This window comes from Bombina bombina, chromosome 4, assembly GCF_027579735.1.
Source record: "Bombina bombina isolate aBomBom1 chromosome 4, aBomBom1.pri, whole genome shotgun sequence".
Taxonomy (NCBI): Eukaryota; Metazoa; Chordata; class Amphibia; order Anura; family Bombinatoridae; genus Bombina; species Bombina bombina.
This window is the reverse complement of record NC_069502.1, coordinates 949,490,875-949,512,776: the sequence shown is the minus strand read 5'-3', so window position 1 is coordinate 949,512,776 and position 21,902 is coordinate 949,490,875. Positions and strand designations below refer to the sequence as shown.

Genomic DNA, 21,902 nt, shown 5'->3' with positions numbered 1-21,902 from the left:
TTTGTAGAAGTGATGTACTACTGATGAAATAGCCTTTTTGTTCTTTAAATCTTTGGCTGCATTTCTGATGTTGCGCACATGTTTTTCTAGTCTCGTGCGAAATTTGCGTGTAGTCATGCCTACATAGATTATTGCACATTGGCATTGTAGGACATAGATTACACCGGTGGTATTGCAATTAATGTAAGATTTGATTGGGTGTTTTTTATCGAATTTGTCTGTGATTGTAGTTGTTTTTTTCAGAAATTTACAACTGATGCAATTCCCACAGGGGTATGATCCAGTTGGTATACTGCTGGCAGTAGTTTTTTTCTTTTTGCGAGTATAGTGACTGGGGCTCACTAGGTCTTTAAGATTTCTTGTACGTCGATAGCTGATATCTACTTTGGGTCCTATGAACTGGCCCAAGGTGTTATCTGCTTGTAGAATGTGCCAGTGTTTGTTAATTATTTGGATTACATCCTTGCTTTGTGCATTGTAAGTTAATATTAATCTGGTTTTGTTGTAATTTGTGCGAATCTTAGGTTTCAATAGGTTCTCACGTTCTGTTTTTCTTGCCCTGTTCTTGGCTTTTTTAATTAAAGATTTACTGTACCCCCTCTGGCTAAGGCGATCTGTTGTTTCTTGAGCTCTGATTTTGTATAAATCTGGTTCTGAGCAATTTCTTTTGACCCGTAAGAATTCTCCAGTAGGAAGAGATTTAACTGTGCTTGGGGCATGTGCACTTGTATTGTACAGGATCGTATTGGTAGCTGTTTTCTTTCTGTACAAATTTGCGGGCTTTCTTGTGCATCATCTTTAGAAGATGCAGACCAATTTAATGCAGTGTGCAGCGTGTGGTCTGGGCACTGACAGGCTGACCCCCCATTCCTTCAACCTCTGCAGCAATGCTGGCAGCACTCAGACATCTATTTCCCAAAGACAACCTCTGGATTTGACGCTGAGCACGTGCACTCAACTTCTGTGGTCAACTATGGTAAGGCCTGTTCTGAGTGGAACCTGTCCTGTGAAACCGCTGTATGGTCTTGCCCACTGTGCTGCAGCTCAGTTTCAGGGTCTTGGCAATCTTCTTATAGCCTAGGCCATCTTTATGTAGAGCAAAAATTCTTTTTTCAGATCCTCAGAGAGTTCTTTGCCATGAGGTGCCATGTTGAACTTCCAGTGACCAGTATGAGAGCGATAACACCAAATTTAACACACCTGCTCCCCATTCACACCTGAGACCTTGTAACACTAATGAGACACCAGGTAGGAAAAATGGCTAATTGGGCCCAATTTGGACATTTCCACTTAGGGGTGTCCTCATTTTTGTTGCCAACAGTTTAGACATTCATGGCTGTGTGTTGAGTTATTTTGAGGGGACAGCAAATTTACACTGTTATACAGGCTGTACACTCACTACTTTACATTGTAGCAAAGTGTCATTTCTTTAGTGTTGTCACATGAAAAGATATAATAAAATATTTACAAAAATGTGAGAGTTGAACTCACTTTTGTGAGATACTATATATATACATCTTTAGCAATGTATGTATCTCTATGTTAAAGCCCTTTGCCAGCTTTTTTTTTCTTCTAACACCCGAGAGCTCATGTCTTTGAGCCCTTATTACTTTTGTGTGCAATTTGTATTAGACAGTGTTATTATGAGTGTAAGTGTACTTTGTAATGTATTTTTGATGTGTTTTGTGCAAATTTTTATTTTCGCGATCGCGTTTACTTTCAACTTGTAATGCAAGCGGTAAGTCTGATGAGCGCAAACCCTCGCAATATAACCCTTATCGCTTAGGCGCAAACAATTGCGCTCCAGTTGTAATCTAGCCCTAATAGAGGTAAAGTTACTCCCTTACCATTAGAGAAGGCTTAACCCATAAGTTACTTTGTATAAGATTAAATGTTAAGCTTAGCGTCCATTACACACATATTAACTATTATACTACTATTATTATTATCAGTTATTTTTAGAACACCATCAGATACTGCTGCACTATAAACATAAAACATAGAAGATCTGGCACTCTCTTGCAAGCACACAGCTAGATTAAAAGCAAAATGGAAGCGTTAGTTACAGTTACATTTAGCCAAATGGTGGTAGACGCAGGACCATGTCAAGATCTGCTCCTCTCTGGGTCCCTACCCTACAGCCACACTATGCATGTCTTCAACCAACTGGGTACACATAAATCAGCTTGGTAAACATCCTATGACACTGCAAAACTCACAGCCCTGGGTGCTAACCAGCACTCACAGACAGCTACACAGCTTCCAGGGACTCAGGTAGTTAACCCCAAACAAACCTGGGTGCAAGCACTATAAACATAGGTGTAATATGCAAATGTAGCATTTGTAAGAAGCAAATAGGTAGAGGGCCCTGCCATAAAGTGGTAACTCTTACATAAAGGTGATCTAAATGACATCTGGGCTTGTAGGCTTATATGCTAATGGAGTTCAAGGGGATAACAAAAGAAGGAGAAGAACTGAGGTAAGAAAAGGTTAGTATACATTGTAATTCCTTGAACAGTAGAGTCTTTAAGGAGCAATTGAAACTGTGAAAACTAGGGGAAAGTTTTATGGAACGGGACAGAGTTCCACAAGATTGGGACCATTCTGGAGAATTCCTTTAGACTGGGAATGTGAGGAGGTAACAAGAAAGGAGGAGACAGGTTTGTCATGAGCAGAGTGAACGAGACAGGAGGGAGAGTACCTAAAGAAAGGGTCAGATATAGGGTGGAGCAGTGTTATTGAGGCCTTTGAATGTTAGGGTCAGGATTTTGCATTTTATTTTAGAGGCTAGAGGAAGCCAGTAGTGGGATTGAAAGAGAGGTGCAGCAGATGAGGAGTAACATGTAAGGGGGATGTGCCTTATGGATTGTGAAGGGGACAGACAGCAATTACGGAGACTAGAGAGGAAGAAGTTGCAATGGCCAAGACAGGAAAATATGAGCTAGTGGATTAAAATCTAAACTGTATCTTGTGTGAAGAAGTGATACATTCTGGAGATCTTTTTAAGGTGGAAACGGCAGGAATTGGCCAAAGACTTGATGTTAGGAGTGAATAAAAGACCTGAGTCAAATGTGACTGGAAGGCATCAGGCACAAGGGCTTAAGTAATCATGTTATTACCAGTATCAACAGTAAAAGAAAGTTGGGGGTTGAGATTTTGGAAGAAGGGGGAACAATAAGGAGCTTTGATTTAAAGAGATTTAGTGAGAAAGGTAGTTAGTGACAAGAGTTAGCAAGGATAGGTCTGTTGCAGAGAGGTATACATTGGGTGTCATCAGCATACAAATGATGCTGAATCCTGTGGGACATTAGTAAGGAAACTAAGGATGAAGTATAGATTGAGAAGAGAAGGGGACTAAAAAAGAACCTTGTGGTACCCCAGCAGAAAGTAGTAAAGGGGAAGAGGTTGCATCAAAGAAAGATGCACCAAAGGTATGGTTAGACAGGTAGAAGGAGAACCATGAAAGGGCTGTGTCACAAATCCCAAAGGATTGGAGGGTTTGGAGCAATATAATTTAATTAACAAAGGCTGCAGTCAGATCAAGAAAGTTTAACAAAGAGAAATTTCCTTTTTGCTGTAAGTAGGGAATTAGTAACCTTAATGATTGCAGCTTCTGTGGAGTGTTTGGGGTCGATTTAATCAAAGGCTTCGCAAGCCTTTCGACCCACTACGGCTGCAGGTTCTCACAAGAGTATTTAACAAGCAGCGGTCATTAGACTGCTGCTTCCCTAATCTTTATCATCTCTAAAGTGGCGAAATTCAATCTCCGCGATCTAGTCCGACTGGGGAGATTGACAGATCCTGCCTGCGCATGATTGGCTGTGCCCAGGCAGGGGCGCGGGATTGCTCGAGAGCGCAAAATAACGCTTGTGCGCAATGCTAAATTCCTCCAGGGGGATTCAGCCCACCAGAGGAGCGTATCTATGACCATATCCGCCTGAGCTTGATAAATCGCCCCCTTTGGGTGAACTCCAGATTTAAATCGATCAAGAAGGGAGTTTGTTGTGAAGAAATGTGATAGATGTGTATATACTAGACTTTTCAGATGTTTTGAGGAAAGTCAAATGTAATACTGCAGTTATGGTATGATTAATGCCAGCATTGGTGATTATTATAATTTGTACTACATGTTGACAAACACACCTACTATATTATTTATTGCATTAGCATTTTATTGTGCCATAACAATTTCAAACATGAATGACAATGTAAATAAGGGATAGCAAACGTTTGGGAAGTTGGCCCTCATGCAGCCCTCAGAAACAGTTTTTGTGGCCCTTTGAAAGTAGTAAGAATGTGTACTTTTAGGGAAATCAGATGAATAGACAAACAATGGGGCTGCAACTCAGAAGTGCCTCCTGGAGTTGAAATGAGGAAGGGAGAACAGTAAACAGAGGATGTGTGCCTGAACATTTTAGGAAATCTGATTTATTTTTATTTTTTGTGTTTTATAAATCTGTATGTGGCTCTCAAAGAGACACTAAACACTAAATAAATGGTAGATTAAATTATATATTCAAAGAAAAGATTAGTCTGAGAATAATATGTAGATGTATTTTTAAAAGTTTCAATATTGACAAAATAAGTGTAAAGTTTTAGAGGCCGATTTATTAAAGTGCGAGTGGACATGATACACTGTAGCAGATCATGTCCACCGCACATCGATAAATGCCGACAGCATACACTGTCTGCATTTATCATTGCACAAGCAGTTCTGTTTTTTATGCGATTCTACTATATTTAATGGTACTTTACGTCTTCTAAAAATATTGATCTGTAGCCCCCATGTGTTAAAAATCATTGCTGTAAATGATATAATTAACTAAAACCTGCTATACATATGGTATGACCTGCTTGATATGCAGTGTTTATGACAGAGTCAAGGAACTTTGACTACTAGATTTTATTTTATTGAGGTTCATATCATGGTATGCAACATGGTAAAACAAGGATCAAATAAAATGCAAAGTCAGAAGCTTAGAATATTCCGCATTAGTTAATACAAAAGTTTAATACAAATAGTTTCTATAGGCAATGATGATATAGCATTACAACCAAAATGTAGACCTTCTGAGTTATACAAAAAGGCCACTCTTGGGCCATGAAGGTCTAAGAGTTAATAACAATTAGAGGTTCAGAAATGAAGGAGGTCACTCTAAGGACCTCATGTAGTAAACCTCTTTTTTAAATAGAAAGCTGAAAAGATTGTTAAACAAAAATAGATTTAACAGGTAGATATAAGCTGCATCTTGAAATACAGGAACCAGGGAATAATAAACATATTCACCAGAGCTATAAAAAAGTAAAAGGCTTTTACCTAGTAATAATGTGGAATGTATTGAGTTTCTAGGGTTTATTCACCAGACATCCGAACCAGAGGTAACTAGTGAGAACAAATAGTAAATTAACTGTTGCAATACTCCTTTTACCTAGGAGTAAGTGGCCCTTGTAGGAGGAAACTAATGGTAACACTACACACACATTGCATGTAAACTAAATGAAGGTAATATAATAATATCAGTTTTATGCTCCAGTCTGCAATAATTATATAGATGTAGTAGACTCTGCCGCCTCAGCCGCTGACAACAGAGGACTACTAGATTTTTCATCCCTGGCTCTTTTTTAATATAAAGAATATTCTACATATAAAGCTTCTTGTGTAAGCTTCTACCAATTTTTGCGTCTGACTTGTAAGTTTGATATAAATATGTCAAGCTTTGATTTATAGAGTTAAAGGCACAGTCTACAATAGAATTGTTATTGTTTTAAAAGATAGATAATCCCTTTATTACTCATTCCCCAGTTTTGCATTGCCCACAGTTATATTAATATACTTTTTACCTCTGTGATTACCTTGTATCTAGGAATCTTCTTCCAGCCCCCTGATCACATGACTGTGACTGTTTATTATCTATTGTCTTGCATTTAGCATTCTGCTGTGCTAAATCTTAAATAACTCCCTGTGCCTGAACACAGTGTTATCTATATGGCCCACGTGTACTTTCTGTCTCTTTGTGTTAAAAAGGAATTTAAAAAACATGTGATTTGAGGCAGCTTTCAAAGGCTAAGAAAGGCTAAGAAAGTCTGCCTAGGTTTAGTTTCAACTAAAAATACCAAGAGAAAAAAAGCAAATTTGATGATAAAAGTAAATTGGTAAGTTGATTAAAATTACATGTCCTATCTGAATAATGAAAATGTTATTTTGACTAGACTGTCCCTTTAAATCTAAAACTCTCATTCTGTTAATTTTTAGCTTGTAAAATAAGTTACTTCCTACCATGTGGTTTCAACAGTGCTTTACTATTAAAGACATCCTCACTGTTCTCTTGAGTTCTCAGTAAAGTTCACACATAGGGGCTGATTTATTAAATGGCATGCAGTAAATTCAAAGTGATGGAAAACAGCACACCTCTATCTTCTTTTGTGGGGCACGGCGTAACAGACTTGCCAGGTCTCTGTAGAATCCACAAATTTCATGTACATGATTAAGAGCCTAATGTTGGCTTGAAACGTTGTATACTTGGACCCAGAATAAGATAATAACGGTCTTTTAATGAAGTTGGTGGCTGGAGTTTTTTTTAAATTTATTAAATGGCATGGCAGATTTGATTTGCTACAGCGAATCATGTCCGCCCGACATCGCTAAAGGCCGACAACATATGCTAGCGGCATTTAACATTGCACAAGCATTTCTTGTGAAATGCTTGTGCAATGCCGCCCTCTGCACATTTGCGGCCAATCGGCCCCTAGCAAGGGGTGTCAAACATCCCAATCGTATCTGATTGGGATGATTGCAGTCCACCACCCAAGAGGTGGCGGACAAGTTAATGAGCAGAGGTCTTACGACCTCTGCTTCTTAAGTTACTGTTTGTTTACGGTGAGCCGGAAATATTGGGCGGAGAAAGCAGCATCCGCTGCTTATTAAATCTCCCCCATAGAACCTAAATATTACGTATAATCTAATAAAGATGGTAATGAATATACCTATATATATATATATAATATAGGGAATATTCCATTCTAATAATACAGACATTTAGTTGACAAAAAGAAATAGAGACATATCACAGGATCTTAATTGGACTTTAGTGAATACAGCAATAAACATGAATATATAATACGTGTGCAAAAGTGAAAAATATACTATACCTTGTTTTAAGCTTGTCACCAATCGTGCTGGTCCAGTTCCTAACCAGGCCAAAGACAGGGCTTTCCTCATACTGCCTTGTGTACTGAGCAAGGAGTTCCCGTACTACAACCTAAATATATAAATATAAAGGTACAGTTCAGAAACACACATAATGTTCCAATATTTCACTATAGGCAGAAAACATTTCATACGATCAATGGAAAAAGCTGTTGTGATCTCACTCAAATGCAGAAAAGCCTGAAAAAACATGGGGTTGTTAAAGAACCATTAAATATTATAGAATTGCATAAGTAACAAACTTGAAATTTCTTCCATTTCTCTGCTCCCTGTATCATGTGACAGCTATCAGCAAATATACTGTGAAATCAACAGGAGCTGCTACATAGAAAAATATTTTGATAATAGAAGTAAATTGCAAAGTTAAAGTTTAAAAATGTGTGCACTATATGAATCACAAAAAACAGAATTTATGCTTACCTGATACATTTCTTTCTCTTGTGATGTATCGAGTCCACGGATTCTTCATCCATACTTGTGGGATTTTCTCCTTCCCTACAGGAAGTGGCAAAGAGAGCACCCACAGCAGAGCTGTCTATATAGCTCCTCCCTTAGCCCCCCCCCCAGTCATTCGACCGAAGTCTAGGAAGAAAAAGGAGAAACTATAGGGTGCAGTGGTGACTGAAGTTTTTTAATTAAAAATATACTACCTGTCTTAAACAGACAGGGCTGGCCGTGGACTCGATACATCACAAGAGAGAGACATTTATCAGGTAAGCATAAATTCTGTTTTCTATTTGTAAGATGTATCGAGTCCACGGACTCATCCATACTTGTGGGATACCAATACCAAAGCTTTAGGACACGGATGAAGGGAGAAACAAGACAGGTACCCTAAACGGAAGGCACCACTGCTTGTAAAACCTTTCTCCCAAAAATAGCCTCTGAAGAAGCAAAAGTATCGAATTTGTAAAATTTGGAAAAAGTATGAAGAGAAGACCAAGTCGCCGCCTTACAAATCTGTTCAACAGAAGCCTCATTTTTAAAAGCCCATGTGGAAGCCACTGCTCTAGTAGAATGAGCAGTAATTCTTTCAGGAGGCTGCTGGCCAGCAGTCTCATAAGCCAAACGGATGATGCTTTTCAGCCAAAAGGAAAGAGAGGTAGCCATAGCCTTTTTTTTTTTAAAATAGTTTTTATTCAAATAAATGTCAATAATAACAACAAGAACAGATTTTACAAATAACATCAGTGCATAATGTCACAATTTCTATGTATTACATTTTGCATTATAAGTACATTCAAGAGGGATACGCAAAACAGTGTAAACCAATGTCCATGAATGATCTAGTCCCTTCCGAACCATCTGAGAGAAATCATTACAGACCTATCTTATATAAGAAGACAATTTACTGTCCCTTAGTCTGAGTGCGATAGCATTATATACATTGTGCGTGAGACCATGGGAGAGCTGTCATTACCAACACCATAATGTATCCATTGTGTGCATAAGAATGGGATGCTAAACTGATCTTTTCAAGCTTGTGCTGAGCTTCAAAATGAAGATAAAAGTAAAAGGGGAAAGGGGAAGAAGAAAGGAAAAAAAAAATATTCTAGGGGAAGGGGTGGGATAGAGGGTTTCATATTAAGGAAGGGGGTAGGAATAGGAATAGGGGGGATAAAAGAGGATATATGGGGGGGTACCTGAGTATCCGTGCAAAAAGGGGATGAGGTGCGCAATCAGAAATTATTCCAGACCATATGTCCAGATTGTGATCTGAAGGTCCTCCGATCCGTGTATGTGAGAGACATATGATTCCATTGTCCTCACATACCGTAGAATGTCTACCACCTGATCCCAGGTGGGTGGGGTTCGCTGAAGCCACTTTCGAGCTATAGCCAATTTTATGGCTAGGAATAGGTAGATACAGAACAATTTCTGTGGCAAGGTCAGATGCGCAGGTAGTATATGGAATAAACCGATGCTCGGGGATAGTAGTACCTGAACACCTTTCGTGGTACAGTACTGGGCGGCTTGCTGCCAAAGGGGTTGGACTTGTGGGCAGGACCACCAGATGTGTTGTGGGGTCCCCAATGCCTCACAGTCTCTCCAGCATTTAGGAGAGTTGACAGATGATATTTTGAACAGGCGGATAGGTGTCATGTGCCATTGTAGAAGAACTTTGAGGAACAACTCGTATAGAGTTGTACAATGTATAACTTTCCTAGTTAACAGGCTTGCAGTTCTCCAAACTTGAGGATCATGAGTGAGAGCTAGAGAAGATTCCCATTGCCTTATTGGGGGAGATTTATAAAAAAAAAAACGGGGGGTTTAAGATGTCTAAATATGATAGAGACAATAATCTCTTAGGTGGAAGTGCTGAATCCCATCTCGTCTCCCATCTAATTCTGGGTCTCAATGAGTCATTGTCAAAACCCCATGATCTGAGGAAGCTACGTAGTCTCCAAAATTCGAAATGTAAAATTGAGGGTGGGTTGAACTTCCGAAGGAAGACTTGGAAAGTGAACAGTTTATCACCAACATAGAAGTCCGCAATCTTAACCAGGCCCGTATTAGCCCAGATATTTGGGTGAGTGTCAGATAGTGACAACAATAACCCTCTAAGGGAGTGGATCGGCGATGGGTGTGGGGCGATACCAGGCAGATTATGAATCTTGTCCCAAAATTTCAGGTTTGACTTTATGATAAGGTTAATAGAAAGAGCGGGTGGTCTGGCATGCTTGGGGATCCAAATTAAATCTCTCAGAACGTATCCCTCTGGAATCGATGCCTGCTCAATAGCAGCCCATTTACTTTCTAGAGTTGAGCCCCATTGGGTCACTTGGGATAACCTTGCAGCTTCATGGTATCTCAGTATACCGGGGGCCGCTGCCCCTCCCGCCAATATTGGCTGTTGCAGGATATGGGTAGCGGTTCTAGGGGCCTTGTTACGCCAAATAAACTTATTGCAGTGCTGTTGGAGTTTATGAATTGTAGATCTAGGAATCGGGATGGGCAGAGAGCAAAAGAGATATGTCAATTTAGGGAGGAGGCTCATTTTAAATGCAGCGATTCGCCCCAACCAAGACCGAGAAGGGACATTCCACGTTTCGGTAGATTTTTCAATGGCCATTAGCAATGGGGAAAAATTGAGATAAATTATGGTTGGTATATGGTGAGATAGATAAACACCCAGGTGTTTAATATATAATGTCGACCACAGAAATTTATACCGATTTTGGAGGATATCAAGAGTATCTTCCAGAATATTCATGGCATATGCCTCCATTTTAAGGACATTGAGTTTGTAGTAACTGACTAGGGTGAATTCCTCCAGCAAAGAGAACAAATGAGGTAGTGAAGTAAGAGGGTCAGATGTAAGGACCGTCACATCGTCTACGAACAGCGCAATTTTCTGTTCGGTATGGTGGACATCAACCCCTCTAATCTGGGGGCATGATTGAATAGCTTCGGCCAGTGGTTCCATAACGAGGGCAAAGACAAGGGGAGACAAGGGGCACCCCTGTCTCGTACCGTTGGTTATTGTAAATGGCTCGGAGCAAAATCCGAGTCCTTTAATTATTGCCGACGGGTTAGAATATAACGCTGTTATAGACTTGATGAAAGGCTCCGGAAGTCCAAATCTCCGCAACACTGCAAACATATCCCCAGTCCACCATGTCGAAGGCTTTCTCAGCGTCCAACAACAGGGTGACACAGGGCAGACGCATTCTATGGGCCTCGAAATAGACATTCAAAAGCCTTGTGGTGTTATCGGGCCCCTGACGTCCCAACACGAAAACCCACGTGGTCAGGGTCAATTAGCATGGGTAAAAGAGTATTTAGGCGTGAAGCCAATATTTTGGCATATAGCTTGATGTCCAGGTTTAATAGCGATATGGGCCTATAACTTTCGCATAGCATTAAGTCTTTTCCCTGTTTCGGGAGAGTGATAATAACAGCCTGCAAAAATTCAGCCGGGAAGGTACCTTGAGAACTCGAAGCCGTAGCCTTTTGACCTCTCCGTTTACCAGAATAAACAACAAACAATGAAGATGTTTGACGGAAATCTTTAGTTGCTTGTAAGTAGAACTTTAAAGAACGAACCACATCAAGATTGTGCAACAGACGTTCCTTCTTTGATGAAGGATTAGGACACAGAGAAGGAACAACAATCTCCTGATTGATATTCCTATTAGAAACAACCATAGGAAGAAACCCAGGTTTGGTACGCAAAACAACCTTATCTGCATGGAAAACTAGGTAAGGTGAGTGACACTGTAAAGCAGATAACTCAGAAACTCTTTGAGCCGAAGAGATAGCTACTAAAAACAAAACTTTCCAAGATAGAAGCTTAATATCTATGGAATGCAAAGGTTCAAACGGAACCCCTTGAAGAATATTAAGAACCAAATTTAGGCTCCATGGTGGAGCAACAGGTTTAAATACAGGCTTGATCCTGACCAAGGCCTGACTAAACGCTTGAAAGTCTGGGACATCTGCCAGACGTTTGTGTAAAAGAATAGACAAAGCAGATATTTGTCCTTTTAAGGAACTAGCTGATAATCCCTTCTCCAATCCTTCTTGGAGAAAGGACAAAATTCTAGGAATCCTAATCTTACTCCATGATTAACCCTTGGATTCACACCAACAAAGATATCTGCGCCAAATCTTATGATAGATTTTCCTGGTGACAGGCTTTCTAGCCTGAATCAGGGTATCAATGACCGACTCAGAGAAACCATGCTTTGATAGAATCAGGCGTTCAATCTCCAAGCAGTCAGACGCAGAGAAATTAGATTTGGATGCTTGAATGGACCTTGGATTAGAAGGTCCTGCCTCATTGGCAGAGTTCCACGGTGGAACAGATGACATGTCCACCAGTTCTGCATACCAAGTCCTGCGTGGCCACGCAGGCGCTATCAGAATCACCAAAGCTCTCTCCTGCTCGATTCTGGCAACCAGACGTGGGAGGAGAGGAAACGGTGGAAATACATAAGCCAGATTGAAGGACCAGGGCACTGCTAGAGCATCTATCAGTACCGCCTGGGGATCCCGGGACCTGGACCCGTAACAAGGAAGTTTGGCGTTCTGTCGGGACGCCATCAGATCCAATTCTGGTGTGCCCCATAGCTGAGTCAGCTGGGCAAATACCTCCGGATGGAGCTCCCACTCCCCCGGATGAAAAGTCTGACGACCTAGGAAATCCGCCTCCCAGTTCTCTACCCCTGGGATTTGGATTGCTGAGAGATGGCAAGAGTGATCCTCCGCCCATTGGATTATTTTGGTTACCTCCATCATCGCTAGAGAACTCCGTGTTCCTCCTTGATGATTGATATAGGCTACAGTCGTGATGTTGTCTGACTGAAATCTGATGAATTTGGCCGCAGCTAGCTGAGGCCATGCCAGAAGCATATTGAATATCGCTCTCAGTTCTAGAATGTTTATCGGGAGGAGAGATTCCTCCCGAGACCATAAGCCCTGTGCTTTCAGGGATTTCCAGACTGCACCCCAGCCTAGCAGGCTGGCATCTGTCATTACTATGAGCCACTCTGGCCTGCGGAAACACATTCCCTGAGACAGGTGGTCCTGAGACAACCACCAGAGAAGAGAATCTCTGGTCTCTTGGTCCAGATGCAGTTGAGGAGATAAATCTGCATAATCCCCATTCCACTGTTTGAACATGCATAGTTGCAGTGGTCTGAGGTGTAGGTGGGCATAAGCAACTATGTCCATTGCCGCTACCATGAGTCCGATTACCTCCATACACTGAGCCACTGATGGCCGAGGAATGGAATGAAGAGCTCGGCAAGTGATTAAAAGTTTTGATTTTCTGACCTCCGTCAGAAATATTTTCATTTCTACCGAGTCTATCAGAGTCTCTAGGAAAGAAAATCTTGTGAGAGGGACGAGAGAACTCTTTTTTTATGTTCACCTTCCATCCGTGAGATCTCAGAAAAGCCAACACGATGTCCGTGTGAGACTTGGCTAGCTGGAATGTCGACGCCTGAATTAAGATGTCGTCTAGATAAGGTGCAACTGCTATACCCCTCGGTCTTAGAACCGCTAAAAGGGACCCTAGCACCTTTGTGAAAATTCTGGGAGCCGTGGCCAACCCGAAAGGAAGGGCCACAAACTGGTAATGCCTGTCCAGAAAGGCGAATCTGAGGAATTGATGATGATCTCTGTGAATAGGGATGTGTAGATACGCATCCTTTAAATCCACGGTAGTCATATATTGACCCTCCTGGATTAGAGGAAGAACAGTCCGAATAGTCTCCATCTTGAAAGATGGTACTCTGAGGAATTTGTCCAAGATCAGTCTGAAAGTTCCCTCATTTTTGGGAACCACAAACAGGTTGGAGTAAAAACCTAGCCCTTGTTCCGCTCTTGGAACTGGGCGGATCACTCCCATGGTATGTAGGTCTTCTACACAGCGTAAGAACGCCTCTCTCTTTGTCTGGTTTGCAGACAATTGAGAAATGTGAAATCTCCCCCTTGGGGGGGGGGGGGAGTCTTTGAAGTCCAGAAGATATCCTTGGGACACAATTTCTAAAGCCCAGGAATCGTGAACATCTCTTGCCCAAGCCTGAGCGAAGAGAGAGAGTCTGCCCCTACTAGATCCGGTCCCGGATCGGGGGCTACCTCTTCATGCTGTCTTAGAGGCAGCAGCAGGCTTCTTGGCCTGTTTACCTTTGTTCCAAGCCTGGTTAGGTCTCCAGACTGACTTGGATTGGACAGACTTCCCCTCTTGCTTTGCTGCAGGGGAAGCTGAAGCGGGACCTTTGAAGTTCCGAAAGGAACGAAAATTATTTTGTTTGGTCCTCATCTTATTTGTTTTATCCTGAGGGAGGGCATGGTCTTTCCCTCCAGTGATGTCTGAAATAATTTCTTTCAGTGTAGGCCCGAATAGGGTCTTTCCTTTGAAAGGGATGTTCAACAACTTAGATTTTGATGACACATCAGCAGACCAGGACTTAAGCCATAATGCCCTGCGTGCTAAAATGGCAAAACCTGAATTCTTTGCCACTAATTTAGCCATTTGGAAAGCGGCATCTGTAATGAAAGAATTAGCCAACTTAAGGGCCTTAATTCTATCCATAATATCCTCTAATGGAGTCTCCACCTGGAGAGCTTCTTCTAGAGCCTCAAACCAGAAAGCAGCTGCAGTAGTTACAGGAACAATGCATGCAATAGGTTGGAGAAGAAAACCTTGATGAACAAAAATTTTCTTTAGGAGACCCTCTAATTTTTTATCTATAGGATCTTTGAAAGCACAACTGTCTTCTATAGGTATAGTTATATGCTCAGCAAGAGTAGAAATAGCTCCCTCCACCTTAGGAACAGTCTGTCACGAGTCCTGTATGGTGTCAGATATGGGAAACATTTTCTTAAAAACAGGAGGGGGAGCGAACAAAATACCTGGTCTATCCCACTCCTTAGTAACAATAGTCACAATCCTCTTAGGGTCTGGAAAAACATCAGTGTAAACAGGAACCTCTAAGTATCTGTCCATTTTACACAATTTCTCTGGGACCACTATAGGGTCACAATCGTCTAGAGTAGCTAATACCCCCTTGAGCAATAAGCGGAGGTGTTCAAGCTTAAATTTAAAGGCCATCATATCAGAATCTGTCTGAGGGAGCGTTTTTCCTGAATCAGAAATCTCTCCCTCAGATAACAAATCCCTTACCCCTACTTCAGAACATTGTGAGGGTATATCAGATAAGGCTACTAAAGCGTCAGACGGTTCAGCATTTGTTCTTAACCCAGAGCTGTCACGCTTTCCTTGTAAACCAGGCAGTTTAGAGAAAACCTCTGTGAGGGTTTTATTCATAACTATGGCCATGTCTTGTAAAGTAAATTAATTTGACGCATTAGAGGTACTTGGCGTCACTTGTGCGGGCATTACTGGTTGTGACACTTGGGGAGAGCTAGATGCTAAACCCTCATTTCCTTCTAACTGAGAATCATCTATTGCAATATTTTTAAGTGCTAATATATGCTCTTTATAATTTATAGACATATTAGTCAAGTGGGACACATTCTAAGAGGGGGTTCCACAATGGCTTCTAAACACATAGAACAAGGATTTTCCTTGGTGTCAGACATGTTAAACAGGCTAGTAATGAAACAAACAAGCTTGGAAAACACTTTAATCAAAGAAAATAACACTTTAAACAAAAACGGTACTGTGCCTTTAAGAGAAAAAAAGCTGCACAAACTCTGCAAAACAGTGTAAAAAAGCAGTAAACATAACAAAATGTTTACAGTAGCATCATAAAGCCTTAGTAACTTTGTACAACTATGCAAATAAACAATTAACCACTTAATGTGAAAACCGGATTGAAAAGACTTCAAAACCGGTAAAATAACGTTCAGCACCTTGCCACAGCTCTGCTGTGGCGCCTACCTGCCCTTTAGGAACGATTTGTGGGGAAAAAAACTCTTTACAGCCTTCAAATAAAGCAGGAATCTCTGGAGAAGTAGCTAGATGCTTCTGAGGTAAATAAACTGTGCAACTGAAAATAGGCCCCTCCCACCTCACTCGATGTTATGGGGCCTAAAAGAAACACCACAGAGTGTTTATTAAACCAGCCATGTGGGTTAATAACCCTTAAACAAGCCACAAAGACCCCTTAAAGTCCCTCAAAAAACGTTATATTTGTAATTAAACCAAAACATTTTTTCCTATTAGTGTCACCAGTAACTATGAGCCCTTTATGCAAGCTTGGATTCCTCTTTTACTGAATACAGCTTACCTTTCCCTCATGGGGATATTGCCAGCCTTTTCTAGAAATAACACAAAAAAAATAGACTGAACATACCTTAATGCAGTTTAGCCTGCAAACTGTTCCCCCAACTGAAGTTTTCCTGTACTCTTCAGCCCTTGTGAGAACAATCATCATCCTCCTTGCAGAAATCTTCATCCCTTTTCTGCCAGAGAGTAAATAGTACACACCGGTACCATTTAAAATAACAAACTTTTGCTTGAGAAAATAAAAACTAACATTTTTGTCACCACACTCACTTTACCCTTCCTAGCAGTTAAGCAGGCAAAGAGAATGACTGGGGGGCGGAGCTAAGGGAGGAGCTATATAGACAGCTCTGCTGTGGGTGCTCTCTTTGCCACTTCCTGTAGGGAAGGAGAATATCTCACAAGTATGGATGAATCCGTGGACTCGATACATCTTACAAGAGAAATATGTGCTCTAACTGAATCACAAAAATATGTGTGCTCTATCTGAATCACAAAAATATGTGTGCTCTATATGAATCACAAGAATATGTGTGCTCTATCTGAATCACAAAAATATGTGTGCTCTATCTGAATCACAAAAATATGTGTGCTCTATCTGAATCACAAAAATATGTGTGCTCTATATGAATCACAAGAATATGTGTGCTCTATCTGAATCACAAAAATATGTGTGCTCTATCTGAATCACAAAAATATGTGTGCTCTATCTGAATCACAAAAATATGTGTGCTCTAACTGAATCACAAAAATATGTGTGCTCTAACTGAATCACAAAAATATGTGTGCTCTATATGAAATCACAAGAATATGTGTGCTCTATCTGAATCACAAAAATATGTGTGCTCTATCTGAATCACAAAAATATGTGTGCTCTATCTGAATCACAAAAATATGTGTGCTCTATCTGAATCACAAAAATATGTGTGCTCTATATGAATCACAAGAATATGTGTGCTCTATCTGAATCACAAAAATGTGTGCTCTATCTGAATCACAAGAATATGTGGTGTTCTATCTGAATCACAAAAATATGTGTGCTCTATCTGAATCACAAAAATATGTGTGCTCTATATGCATCACAAAAATGTGTGCTCTATCTGAATCACAAAAATATGTGTGCTCTATCTGAATCACAAAAATATGTGTGCTCTATCTGGATCACAAAAATATGTGTGCTCTATCTGAATCACAAAAATATGTGTGCTCTATCTGAATCACAAAAATATGTGTGCTCTATCAGAGTCACAAAAATTTTTGTGCTATAACTGAATCACAAAAATAAGTGTGCTCTATCTGAATCACAAAAATATGCGTGCTCTATCCGAATCACAAAAATATGTGTGCTCTATCCGAATCACAAAAATGTGTGCTCTATATGAATCACAAAAATATGTGTCCTCTATCTAAATCACAAAAATATGTGTGCTCTATCTGAGTCACAAAAATATGTGTGCTCTATCTGAGTCACAAAAATATGTGTGCTCTATCTGAATCACAAAAATATGTGTGCTTTATATGAATCACAAAAATATGTGTGCTCTAACTGAATCACAAAAATATGTGTGCTCTATATGAATCACAAAAATATGTGTACTCTATATGAATCACAAAAATATGTGTGCTCTAACTGAATCACAAAAATATGTGTGCTCTATCTTGTCAAGGTATATGTGAAGATTAATATATATATATATATATATATATATATATATATATATATATTCGGCTATCAGCACCAAATGATTCATTCATTCATAAAACATTAAATGCTTTGACTGACCAAAATTCAATCCTCCCCCGCTTCTGTGATTACACAGGATGGGTCACAAAGTCACTTAAAAAGAAATTGCTTTCAGTGTTATCTTTGGAGAGGTCACTTTAAAAAGAACAAAAGACTTTCCAAAAGATGTCTCACTGAGGTGTGAATTTAAAATCCATATCAGATTGTTACTAAATTTGTTTTCTGGCCCTAAAACAAAACATTTGGCCAGCAGTTATTTCAAAGAAGAAACAATGCTAACAGACACATGTGATAACAACGCAATGGCTCACTGAATAGTTTGAAGCATAATGATATGCAAAGACTAATTACCCCTGCCTGCGTATTGAAGCAATGAAAGTTTGACCAGCAAAAACACATGTTTACAATGTAACTTTGAAATTCACTGTTTAAAATACTGAGTTGTACTTAGATTTCAGTAAAACATACTTCAGACAAAAGGCAATGACTAATGGTGATATTTTGGACGAATGCTGCAAATGGATATATACATATTTGACAATTTTTCCTTTTATTTTACAGAAAGGCAGAATATCCTTAGTCATAAAAACAGACATGTGAATATGTTCTATATTAACATAAAAATTAAAAACACTATTTTTATTTCAGATGTGCATAGACAAGATTCATGCATTCAGGATTTTTTAGAAATATGAAATATATTATATTCATGTTGGGAAGCAGTGCAGTACTGAATATGAAATATGCTGTGTTTGTATATAAATGTGGGGAAATGACCTGGTGACATTTTAAATGGATTTTAAGCTAATCAGTTAGCAGTATAAATTACTTTGATATAATATAATGTTAAAAACAGAATGTATTTGGTATTAGTGTAATTAGAAAAATGATATGGTACTACCCAATCTATAATTAATATTGTAAGTGATTAATGCAATAAATTATAGTATGTTTAATATAATCATTATATAGGGGATATTTGGATTAGCATTATAAAATGAATGTTAGGAATGTATTGCTGTTTTTTTTTGTCATGCTGCCCCCCCCCCCCCCCCCCCCCCCCCGATGGCCAAAATCTAGTATTACAGCCAGAAGGCTTTGGCTGTTAAAAATAAAAAATTTCCAGGGCCAATCCGATAAGATCTCCCAGGTATCCAATGAAAAGGGACAAGCTAGCAGGGCCATTCCGATAAGACTTCCCAGGTGACCAATCCATGAGCAGATCTGTAGGGCCGCCCATATTGTTTCATCAATGATTAAAACATATATAAGCTAATGCAAGAAAGGGGAAAACACATGCTGCTGACCTTTAATGATAACTGATTGCTGGGTGTTTGATATACAGTTATTCTAAGCAAAGCTGGCTACCTTTTCTCATTGATTGCAAAATATATTTATTTGTCTTCTGAGATGAAACAAGAAGTTTTTGGAAACTGACTTATCGATTTGGTCATTTTTGGTGATGTATGATTGTTCTAATTTTTTATATTTTAAACAAAGGTAATTGGTAAGACCATAGTCAAATTGTAGTTAATAGATTTAAAGGGGCACTCAGTATTTTTAAACTGTGTTCATAGTCCTGTATAGTGTTAAGTTTGTATTTTGTATGCTAAGTAATTTATCTTTGAAAAATATAGATATATATATCTTAGAATTGGTTTTAATTATAAGTAACTAAGAATTTATTTCAGTTTAAATAAATGGGCATTTAAAGTGACTGTTTACATTAAGAATATATGTACTTTTAGTGTCCTAATTAGAATTGTATTAGAATCAATTGTAGCTATATAGCTGATTGTACTGTTTGAATGTTAATAGCTTATATCTTAGTCTCATTGTGATATTTTAAATGCAACTCTGATTTGGGAGGCTATTGTGAATAAGGCTAGTTTTAAGGTAAACTTTTAAGAACTTTGCATAGCATATTTTAATAGTTTTAAACGTGTATAGTATTGATTCATATTCTTGTTCCTATAAATATTAACTAAGAAAAATAATTCAGGAATTTATATTAATTTTATGGTTTCTAGTATATGCATATTGATTGAGGGTTTATTTTTAAAGAATAATTATTAAAAATATTGTGTTATAACCCGGCCATATACTGCCATAATCTGAATCCCAAAAATGTGTGCTCTATATGAATCCCAAAAATATGTGTGCTCTATCTGAAGCACAAAAATGTGTGCTCTATCTGAATCACAAAAATATGTGTGCTCTTAGTCACAATAATGTGTGCTCTATATGAATCACAAAAAATGTATTTAAAGAGACGTTATAGTGTGTTCTTTCTTTATTGTATTTAAAGAGAACATTCACGAATTTACTTTTATTTTATAATTATAATTTTTTTTTAATACATGTTCCTAAGCTTGTGGGTGGGCTGTATTATCAGTCAGTGTGGAGACTGTCCCTTTGTGCACAACCACATACTTCCTGATAGTTTCAAATCTATTTAAACACCTTTGGCTTTTTTTTTTCTCAAACAACTTTTTTTTTAAACATATATATGATTTTTTTTATGTCCCTTTAAGCACAAAAAATATAGAAAATTCTTTACTCAAATGTTATGCTTTGTTGATTGCATTCATCTGTGACACATTGATAGTGATCAATAATCACATGACATATTACTTCACCAATAACAACACTGATGAAAGCCAAACAGCAAACAGTATTCTACTCGTCCCTTTAGGTATCAGCAATACGTTTTGCAAATACAGACATTGAATATTTGCATTACATATGCATTTAAAACTGAGCAGAAATAGCACTGAATGCAGCTACCCCAACTGCACAATCACAACACTTACATTGTACTATAACAATACAAATGATATGTATACGGCCTGGATTCTAATCTTACTGATCTTCTATTCAGATCTCCATATGACACTTCAAGTTTCATTTTTGTATAGTGGTGTTTTATAAATGTATTTCTAATGTAGTCAACTGCCTAGAGTCAAAAAAACAAATGTAATTTTTCAATGAAAAAAACTTCACTCAACTTTCCACTGTGAAAACAGTAAAGATAAATAAAATAACTATTTTGTTTGTTGTTGATGCTTGTTTTTTTGCTCCAAAATATTGCAAATTTGAAAAACAAATGACATTGTATATTCTAATTTTCAAATTTTTTTCTTTGAAAAAAAAAAAAAACTACAGATAGTTTGTATGCGTAACTCACTTACATTTATTTTTACATGAAAAGTGAAACGTTTTAGCACAGGGGTTAGAAATGGTGATTCATCTTTCAACCAACTTCTGAAACAAGGAAATACTGTACTGAATTGCAAATTGTTTATGAAGCTATAAATTTACTTCTCAATAAAAATAAACAAAAATGGAATAATAGACATAATTAATTTGTTAAAAGGATAGTCTAGTCAAAATTAAACTTTCATGATTCAGATAGAACATGCAATTTTAAGCAACTTTCTAATTTACTCCTTTTATCAATTTTTCTTCGTTCTCTTGGTATCTTTATTTGAAAAAGCAAGAATGTAGCATAGGAGCCTGCCCATTTTTGGTTTAGCACCTGGGTCGCACTTTCCGATTGGTGTCAAAATATAGCCGCCAATCAGCATGCAGTACTTCGGTGCTGAACCAAAAATGGGACGGTTCCAAAGCTTACATTCAAATAAAGATACCAATTGACCGAATAAAAATTGATAATAGGAGTAAATTAGAAAGTTGCTTAAAATTGAATGTTCTATCTGAATCATGAAAGTTTAATTTTGACTAGACTATTCCTTTAAGAAGGTTTCAACAATTTTTTTTTTTAATTCTACTTATTAATTGTAACAAACTTCCTTACGGAGTTGTAAAAGCTCTTTCATTTTCTTGACAAATCTTTTAACATTTGATTGATCAGTCTATGGGCACCATTTATTAAACAGCGGATGCTGCTTCGGATGCCCATCGTTTTAGGTTCGGCTGAAATGGAAGTCAAGAAGCAGCGGTCATAAGACTGCTGCTCCTTAACCTGTCCGCCACCATTGAAATCATCCCAATCTGCTACGACAGGGATGATTGACAGCCAGTGAGCAGGGGACGCCAATGCACAAGCATTTCACGAGAAATGCTTGTGCAATGGTAAATGCGTACAGCGTATGCTGTCTGCATTTAGCGATGTCAAGGGGACATGATTCGCTCAACACTTAATAAATTTACTCCTATGTATCGACCACATCTTCTGTAGAAATATTACTCACTTTCTTGGCGCTTGCAATCAGTATCCTGTTTCACAATTT

General features: G+C 38.7%; 1 protein-coding gene across 1 annotated transcript in view; it reads right to left on the bottom strand.

Annotated features, from left to right (window-relative positions):
• The window catches only part of ACOXL (acyl-CoA oxidase like), a 1,233,832-nt gene that overhangs the window by 607,774 nt on the left and 604,156 nt on the right, over positions 1-21,902 (bottom strand). The window contains exon 13 of the mRNA XM_053712602.1: positions 7,150-7,259. Within this exon, the coding sequence (XP_053568577.1) occupies positions 7,150-7,259 (110 nt within the window). The remainder of the gene's footprint in view (positions 1-7,149; positions 7,260-21,902) is intronic.